The sequence below is a fragment of the Peromyscus leucopus genome, chromosome X, assembly GCF_004664715.2.
Source record: "Peromyscus leucopus breed LL Stock chromosome X, UCI_PerLeu_2.1, whole genome shotgun sequence".
Classification (NCBI taxonomy): Eukaryota; Metazoa; Chordata; class Mammalia; order Rodentia; family Cricetidae; genus Peromyscus; species Peromyscus leucopus.
Window position 1 is genome coordinate 7,663,447 of NC_051083.1, and position 10,051 is coordinate 7,673,497.

General features: G+C 40.4%; 1 protein-coding gene across 1 annotated transcript in view; it reads left to right on the forward strand.

Moving 5' to 3' along the window:
* Nucleotides 1-720: 720 nt before the first annotated feature.
* The window catches only part of Dipk2b (divergent protein kinase domain 2B), a 44,399-nt gene continuing 35,068 nt past the window's right edge, over nt 721-10,051 (forward strand). The window contains exon 1 of the mRNA XM_037199249.1: nt 721-1,315. Within this exon, the coding sequence (XP_037055144.1) occupies nt 1,031-1,315 (285 nt within the window). The 5' untranslated portion in view covers nt 721-1,030. The remainder of the gene's footprint in view (nt 1,316-10,051) is intronic.

Here is a 10,051-nt window from a genome sequence, read left to right on the forward strand (position 1 = left end):
GTGGGGGAGATGTGGGTTGTGTGTGTATGTGTGCTATGAAGGATGGGAGTAGGGGTGTGGTGTGTGTGTTAAACTCTGTGTGCGTGTTATCGGGTTTTTTGTGAAATATATGTGCTGTGAAATATGTATGTGTGTTTGATGTGGGTGGTACCTGTATAAGAACTGGGAAAAGGAGTGTGGTGTGTGTGTATCTCTGTGTATATGTGTGTGTTGTGGAGTGTTTTTTATGTGTGTGTTGTGTGGTTATATGCATATGTGATATAAGGTGCGTGTGAGATGTGGAGTGGTGTGCGGGTTGTGGGATAGGGATTTGGGATACAATGCATGTGTGTGTGTGTGTGTGTGTGTGTGTGTGTGTGTGTGTTGTGGCATTTATTTTGTAAGATGTTATGTGTGTGTGTGTGTAGTGCATATATATGTGGTGTGAAGTATGTGTATATGATGTGTGATGGAGTAGGGTGGGATGGAATGTATGTGTATGTTGATGGAGGTATGTAAGGGGTGTGTGTGTGGTGTGTGTGTGTGTGTGTGTGTGTGTGTGTGTGTGTGTGTGTGTGTGTTCCACAGGGACATATGTACCCAGAATGGAAACAGTGGAGGGTGGAGGCCTTCAGGATTCTTTGAAACTCCCAGGTGGAACCTAGGTCCTACACACATCCTGCATGGACTTTTCCTGCCCAGCTGGGATATCCTGTGTTTGTCGAAAGGACTACACAGGGAAGCCGTAACCATTGTCCTTCCTGAAATCTGCTAGTATACACCTCCCCAGACTGAGGCAGCCGCCCCAAGCAGAGGAAGAGTGACTTTGGAAATGCGTTATCAGCATCCTCCATGAATTTCCTCCCCTCCTGCCCAGCCCCATTAGCTGCTAGCTCCTCAGCATCCTCAGACAGAAACCTCAGAGGCTGGGATAGGGTCATCATCCTGAGGCCGGTTGCTTTGGACAGTTTCCTTTCTGGTCAGGCCTGGCCTCTTTCTGTGCAGCTCTGAGTGTACTGCTGAACACTACAGCTGCAGCACAGAGAGCAGGATGGAGTTCTTAGCTGGAGCAGAGACTGCCGCCTTCAACCAGCGCTGGCCAGTCCGGCTGCTGCTGTGGGTCTCAGCCCTAAGCTGTTCTTTCTCCTCGCCAGCCATTCTCCCTCCTTCTCTGGTACCCCGAGTCAGAAGCAGCTACACTCTGGGAAGGACGTTCCTCGGTCTTGACAAATGCAATGCCTGCATCGGGACATCCATTTGTAAGAAGTTCTTTAAAGAAGAAATAAGGTCAGAATTGCCATCAAATAACTCTGAGGAGCAATTTGAGCTTCTCTTAGTGTGAAGATATCTAATTTATGGGTTGGAACTAGAGGAAGGCATTTAACAGTGGTAATGACTTGACATAGGAGGGTAAGAGTGGAAGCCAAATTCCAGTCCTAAATGCTAAAGTCAAAGTTTCCTTTTGAAATTGAAAGCTGAAAATTCTTTTCTATGACTGGAGTAGCGTGAGACTGTTAAGGTTTCCTACTCAATCTTCATGATGGGAAGAATAAAATATATAGAAAGCAGACATTTTAAACCATCTCGATCCTGGGTATTGACAGTTTGCACCCATTATTCAGATACTAAGCAGATATGGCAGAATTAAGGGACTTGCCCAAGGTAAACCTGGGATACAAACAAAGACAGTTCGCTCCAATATTTCAGAGCCTGTTTTCTGTTGTGTGATACTGATCTGAGGAAAATCAGAGTTTAGTTCACTGTGATGAACGTGGGTCTCACCAAAAAATGGCATTCATGCCTATTAGCACACAGTCAAGGAGCGTTTAACGAGGCTAGGAACCAGCAGAGAGCAAGTAGGAACAGCCACCACAACTTTGCTCTTTTCTTCTAGGTGGTCAGGAGAAGAGACATTACAAATAATAGTGAGGTTTGGTCTGGTGCAGGCCAGAGTACAGGAGTGCCAGACAAGGGACACTGATTACAGAGAGAGATTTTCTGGGGAGAGGATCCTGAGCAAGGTCTTACAGGATAGACTGGGGGTTTGGGGAAGGGGAAGGCAGAAGAAGCTTTGAAAACAAGGGTGGAAGTATGGGAAGAGATGAAAGGTACTGTGACTGAAGCCCTGGATATAGGTGGATATGGACAGAGACGCCTGGAATGACATGTGAGATACAGTCCCTTGAACGCTAGGCCAAGAAATGGGGAACTTAGCTCGGGAAGCAGTGGCTCCTAGTTTTTTCAGCACAAGGACCTTTTGTTCTATACTCTTTCTCCACCCACCCCCCCGGAAAAAAAACCTAACCTTCTGCCTGTAAGATTCTGTGACCAAACAAAAGATATAAGCAAGGATGAAAGGATATGCAATCTCTCTATTAGGCAAAGATACCTGTGATTGTTACACTAAATTACAAAAAAGAGACAGTAAACAGAAAAGCTCAATCAAAAATATTTAACTTTTTTTTCTATTTTTTGTTTTTTTATTACTACATATTCATTGTACAAAATAATGGGCTTCCTTATGACATTTTCACTATTATGTGCCTTAATGATATTTACCCCATTACTTTTCTTGCTCCCCCTTTTCCCAATACCTTTTCTCTTCTCAAATAGTCCCTCTTTATTTTCATTTTATATATTTAAAAGAATGTAGCTTCTACATATGAGGAAAAATGTGACATTTGTTTTCTGAGTCTACCTTATTTCATTTAATATGATGATCTTCAATTCCATCCATTTTCCTAAAAATGATATCATTTTGTTATTCTTTATGGATGAATAAAACGTGTGTGTGTGTGTGTGTGAAACAGAAAACATTAAACTTCATTTTTATTTTACTTTATTTCTTGTATATGAATGTTTTGCCTGCATGTGTGTCTGTGCATCAAATGCATGGCTGGTACTTGAGGAAGCCAAAGCACGTGTCAAATGCCCTGGAACTGGAGTTACAGACAGTTGTGGCTGCTGGGACTCTAACGTGGGTCCACTGGAAAAGTGTTCTTAACCCCTGAGGTATCTCTCTAGATCTATTAAACTTCTTTTTAAGATTTTAGAAGTTTTAGGGAGTTTATGTGAACTTTTGCTATTAAGGATTTTTGGTTTCTCTTTTGTTCTTCCTGGTGATTAAACCCCAGGGCCTTTCAAACGCCAGCCAAGTACTCTACCACTAAACTATTTTTCCAGCCCTCTCTATCAAGCCTTTTGTAAACACTTCTTGAAGGTTGCAAAGTTGAATGATCCCTAATTAAGACTGCTCTGTTGCAGACAATAGGGAAGATGTTAAGCTGGGAGATAAAAATCCATGTTTCAGGGGGGTCTCACAGGAAGCCATAGGCAGGGTGGCCTGGGGTTGCTCTGAGGCACTAAAGAACCAGAAGAAAGGTCACTTCAGACAAAAGAGGGAGGAAAGGAGACATCTGGATTCAGCTCTGTGTTCATTTTGCTAACTGACACAATGTGAAAGAAAGTAATATAAATATGGAGATGTTGAATTTGAACTCAGAAATTCTCACCTAGGAAGTGGGGTGCAGAGAACAAAGAATATAGTGAAGTATGCTGATTACTCAGAGAAAGGAGCGGTGAGGATATAGATCTAGTTTAAGCTGGAAAAGAAAGAAACTGCAAGATTCCAATAAAGAGCTCTAGGCTCCCATTCTCCTTCATCAAGTTTAAGATGTTTTTCTTGCAACGCTGTTTCACACAGGAAAACATCAAACAGGGCAGGTCCATGGGGTTACAGCACTCTATGCTGAGAATGCTTAACCTCAACATAAAGGGGCAGAGAGGACCTAAGGTTATGGACCTGCTTATCATCTGTCTCACTACCTTAGAAATAATTTTCTTTTATTATAAGCACAATAGTTACTTACTTCAGAAATATTAAGAAAAATTCAAAATAAAAATCATATATAATTCATTCTCAAGTAGGTTAGAGAGATGGATTCATGGATAAAGTGCTTGCTGTGAACTTGGATTCCCAGCATCCACACAAAAATTGGACATGGCTATGTGGGCTTGTAACTCCAGAACTGGCAAGTGGTAACAGATGGATCCCTAGAGGCCCTATTAAAAAATAAATAAAATGTAAAAATAAAAAAGCCATAATCTTAGTATTGGGAAGGCAGAGAGGGGCAGGATCCTAAAGCTCATTGACCATTTAGCCTAGCTGAACCAGAAAGCTCCAGGTTCTGTGAGAGATGCTGTCTCAAAAAACAAAATGGGGAGTAATTAAGAAAGGCACCTGACATCAACCTCTGACCTTCACACATACATACAAATAGGAGCACCTGCACCCAAATATGCATGTGCACAAACACACACACATACACACACACACACACACACACACACACACACACACACACAAACATCCAATCATTCTTATATATTCATTAGGGACTTTAATAGTATGTGAAGAACATTTGTTCACATGATTAATATTCCACATAATCTGATTTTTAAAAGCTTCATGATATTGAGATACATGAAACAACTATAATATATTTAACTAACCAACAACCGTGAGACAATGGGATTTTTTTTCACTTTTCATCATTATAAACAGTGATGTGTCAAACATTACTGCACCAAGATTTTGTGCATCTCTTATTAATTCCCTGTGACAAACTCTTAAATATGGTATATTTGGATGAAAAAAACTAATTTTTAGGATTATATGTGTATATATACATGTATATATCTTTAAATGAGTAATTGTAACTACAAAGATCATTTCTTACACATTCACAAATATTTGTTTTGATATTACTAATAATAATATATTAAATTATATATATTATTACATATATTAATACTACATAATAATATACCAGAGAAAATAATACATGTATATTGTATAAGCTAGACCTATTAATATTTGTCCATATTATGTATGCAAGGGGAAGGGTACTTAGTGACAGTGTTTTAGAAATATTGACAGAGACCCAAAAAATGTGATTTGTGCAAGGGTCAACAGTGACTTGGTAAGACCAAAGCAAGTTTATAAGGGGAACAAGCAGACAGTGGGCCTAGAAAGATCATAGTGAACTGTGTTAAGTAACATGACTATATCCTAAGAGTTTTAGAAATTTAATTTTGTGTGGTCTATTTGTTTATGGAATATATATTATTAATATCAATCTTTCTTTAGCTTGCATTTCCTCCAAGATTTTTTTCCAATCTGATTTTTTCAGATTTACTGGCCCTTTGTGTTTCTTCTTTGTTAAGCTTCAAGTTCACGTCCTTTACGTGTCTCTGTTTCTGTCTCTCTCTGTCTTTCTCTCTCTGTCTTTCTCTCTCTCTGTCTCTCTCTGTCTCTCTGTCTCTCTCTGTCTCTCTCTCTCTCTTTCTCCTCTCCCCTCTCTCTCCCTCCCTCCCTCTTTTGCTTGCTTGCTTTGGTGCTGAGGATGGAACCAAGACTCATGGCATGCTCAGAACATGTTCTATCTCCAAATATTATGGCTAGTCCTTTTGCCTCCCTCTTCTCTACCTCTCCTGGGGTAGTTGTTCATCTTGGTCTTTTTTTTATTTTATAATTTATTTAATTTTACATATCAGCCATGGATTCCCTTCTTCCCCCTCCCCCCCCCCCGCCTTCCTCCCAGTCCACCCCACATTCCCATCTCTTCCAGGGCAAAGACTCCCCTGGGGATTGAGTTCAACCTGGTAGATTCAGTCCAGGCAGGTCCAGTCCCCTCCTCCCAGGCTGAGCAAAGTGTCCCTGCATAAGCCCCAGGTTCCAAACAGCCAGCTCATGCACTGAGGACAGGTCCAGGTCCCACTGCCTGGATGCCTCCCAAACAGTTCAAGCTAATCAACTGTCTGACTTATCCAGAGGGCCTGATCCAGTTGGGGGCTCCTCAGCCATTGGTTCATAGTTCATGTGTTTCCATTCATTTGGCTATTTGTCCCTGTGATGTTTCCAACCTTGGTCTCAACAATTCTCACTCATACAAACCCTCCTCTTTCTCGCCAGTTGGACTCCTGGAGCTCCACCTGGGGCCTGGCCATGGATCTCTGCATCTGGTTCCCTCAGTCATTGGATGGGGTTGTTGTCTTATTGCTGTGGCTAGAACTTCAAGTACTATATAGAATAAGTATGGGAAGAGTGGACAGCCTTGCCTTGTTCCTGATTTCAGTAGAATTGCTGTGAGTTTCTCTCCATTTAATTTGATGTTGGCTGTTGGCTTGCTGTAAATTGCCTTTATTATTTTTAGGTATGCTCCCTGTATTCCTAATCACTCCAAGACCTTTATCATGAAGGGGTGTTGGATTTTGTCAAATGCCTTTTCTGCATCTAGTAAGATGATCATGTTGTTTTTTTTCTTTGAGTTTGTTTATATTGTGTATTACATTGATGGACTTTCATATGTTGAACCATCCTTGCATCACTGGGATGAAGCCTACTTGATCATGGTGGATAGTTGTTTTGATGTGTTCTTGGAGTCTGTTTGCCAGTATTTTATTGAGTATTTTTGAATCAATGTTCATGAGGGAGATCAGTCTGTAGTTCTCTTTCTTTGTTGTATCCTTGTTTGGTTTAGGAATCAGGGTAAGTGTAGCTTCATAGAAGGAGTTTAGTAATGTTCCTTCTGTTTCTATTGTGTAGAACAATTTAAAGAGTATTGGTATTAACTCTTCTTTGAAGATCTGGTAGAATTCTGTGCTGAAACCATCTGGTCCTGGGCTTTTTTTTTTTTTTTTTTTTTTTTTTGGTTGGGAGACATTTAATGACTGATTCTATTTCCTTAAGGGTTATTGGACTATTTAAATAGTTTATCTGGTCTTGATTTAACTTAGGTATGTGGTACCTATCCAGAAAATTATCCATTTCTTTTAGGTTTTCCAGTTTTGTGGAGTAGAGGTTTTTGAAATATGACCTGATGATTCTCTGGATTTCCTCATTGTCTGTTGTTATGTCCCCCTTTTCATTTCTGATTTTGTTAATTTGGATGCTCTTTCTCTCTGTATTTTGGTTAGTTTGGATAAAGGCTTGTCTATCTTGTTGATTTTCTCAAAGAACCAACTCTTTGTTTCATTAATTTTTTGTATTGTTCTCTTTGTTTCTATTTTATTGATTTCAGCTTCAATTTTATTATTTCCTGCCATCTATTTCTCCTGGGGGAGTTTGCTTCTTCTTGTTCTAGAGCTTTCAGGTGTGCTGTTAAATCACTAGTGTGAGATTTCTCCAACTTCTTTATGTGGGCATTTAGTGCTATGAATTTCCCTCTTAGCACTGCTTTCACAGTGTCCCATAAGTTTGGGTATATGGTATCTTCATTTTTGTTGATCTCTAGGAAGTCTTTAATTTCTTTCTTTATTTCTTCCTTAACCCATTGGTGATTCAGTTGAGCTCTATTCAGTTTCCATGAGATTGCAGGTTTTCTGTAGTTTTTGTTGTTGTTGAAATCTAACTTTAAACCATGGTGGTCTGATAGAACGCAGGAGGTTATTCCAATTGTTTTGTATCTATTGAGATTTGCTTTGTGGCCAAGTATGTGGTCAATTTTAGAGAAGATTCCATGGGATGCTGAGAAGAAGGTATATTCTTTTTTGTTAGGATGGAATGTTCTGTAGATATTAATTAAGTCCATTTGAGTCATGACATCAGTTAAGTCCTTTATTTCTCTGTTATGTTTAGTTTTGGGAGATCTGTCCAGTGATGAAAGTGGGGTGTTGAAGTCTCCCACTATTAATGTGTGGGGTTTTATATATGGTTTAAGCTTTAGTAATGTTTCTTTTACATATGTGGGTGCCCTTGTGTTTGGGGCATAAATGTTCAGAATCAAAACTTCATCTTGGTGGATCTTTCCTGTGATGAGTATGTAATGCCCTTCTTGATCTCTTTTGATTGATTTTAGTTTGAAGTATATTTTGCTGTATATTAGGATGGCTACACCAGTTTGCTTCTTAAGACCGTTTGATTGGAAAGTCTTTTCCCACCCTTTTATTCTTAGGTAGTGTCTATCTTTGAATTTGAGGTGTGTTTCTTGTATGCAGCAAAAAGATGGGTCCTGCTTTCATATCCATTCTGTAAGCCTGTGTCTTTTTATAGGTGAATTAAGTCCATTGATATTAAGGGATATTATGACCAGTGATTGTTCATTCCTGTTATTTTTTGGTGGTAGTGTGTGTGTACTTCTCTTCTTTGGGGTTTACTGCTGTGGCATTATCTATTGCCTGTGATTTTGAGGGTGTATCTGACTTCCTTAGGTTGGAATTTTCCTTCTAGTGCTTTCTGTAGGGCTGGATTTGTGGATAAGTATTGTTTAAATCTGGCTTTGTCTTGGAATGTCTTGTTCACTCCATCTATGGTGACTGAAAGTTTTGCTGGGTATATTAGTCTGGGCTGACATCCATGGTCTCTTAGTGTCTGCATTCCATCTGTCCATGTCCTTCTGGCTTTCAAAGTCTCCATTGAGAAATTGGGTGTTATTCTGATGGGTTTGCCTTTATAAGTCACTTGGCCTTTTTCCTTTGCTGCTCTTAATATTCTTTCTTTATTCTGTACGTTTAGTTGTTTAATTATTATGTGGCAAGGGGACTTTTGGGGGGGATCTAGTCTGTTTGGTGTTCTATAGGCTTCCTGTATCTTCATAGACATTTCCTTCTTTAAGTTGGGAAAATTTTCTTCTATGATCTTGTTGAATATATTTTCTGTGCCTTTGAGTTGGTATTCTTCTCCTTCCTCTATCCCTATTATTCTTAGGTTTGGTCTTTTCATGGTGTCCCAAATTTCTTGAACATTTTGGGTCATGACTTTGTTGGCTTTAGTGTTTTCTTTGACTGATGAATCTATTTCTTCTACTGTATCTTCAACGCCAGAGATCATCTCTTCTATCTCTTGCATTCTGTTGGTTATTCTTGTATCTGAAGTTCCCATTCGTTTACTCAGATTTTCTATTTCCAGGATTCTCTCTGTTTGTGTCTTCTTCATTTTTTCTATTTCCCTTTTCAGGTCTTGGACTGTTTCCTTCATCTGTTTCATTGCTTTTTCATGATTTTCTTTCAGGGATTTATTGTTTTCTTCTGCTTTATTTGTCCTTTCCTCTAGTTTTTTATAGTGTTCTTTCCATTTTTTGTTTGTCTTTTCTTCTATATAAGCCTCTATCCTCTTCATGATGTTATTCATAAGGTTGCTTTCTTCTGCTTCTTCCATTTTGTGATGTTCAGGTCTAGATGTTGGAGGAGGGCTAGGTTCTAGTGATGATGTATTGCTCTTCATTTTGTTGTATGAACTTCTGCCTTGACGTCTGCCCATCTCCTTGTGGATTCGTTCTTGGTCTTTTGGGCACACTTGGTCCCGACAGAGCTGACAGATTCAGGAAGCCTCTCTCTCTTGTCCAGATGGGAGATCCGGAGGAAGGTTGGGAGCTGGGGGCTGGTCTCTAAGTCTCAGGAAGTGGCTGGAGTCTCAGGCAGATGGGTGTGGGGGCAGGGCATGGAGATTGCAGGGACTGCCGGGGGTCTTGGAGAAGGGGAACCTTCCCGGTGGGGGTGGAGGGCATCCTGCCCAATGGCCAGAACCTGGAATGACTGGTGCCCAGGGATGGGATCTAGGGGCAGACCTCTCTGGGTCTGAGCCCAGGCACTCACCTCTTGTCCAGATGGGAGGTCCGGGGCCCATCTTGGTCTTGTTTATCTCCTCTCCAAACATTCTTCTGTTTTTAAAAATAATTCTCATTGTGCCTCAGGAGAAAGCCCATCTCAGACTCTCATAAACCTGACTGCAATTCTCTATCCTGGTCTTTCTATGTACGTTCCTGATCCTCATTCAGGACTGCACAATGCTGGGATGCAAATGACAGACAAGCTTCCCAGGCTAGCTGAGTAAACTCAAGATCCACAACTGACAAATGAATATACTTTGCCATCTTTGTTTTATCTGTTCTTTGTAAGGATGCTTCTCATACTCAACCACTGACTATTGAAAATTGGAATGTGGCCCAGCAGTGGTAGCACACACCTTCAATCCCAGCACTTGGGAGGTAGAGGCAGGTGGAGCTCTGAGTTTGAGGCCAGCCTTGTCTACAGAGTGAGTTCCAGGAGAGCCAGGGCTACACAGGGAAACCCT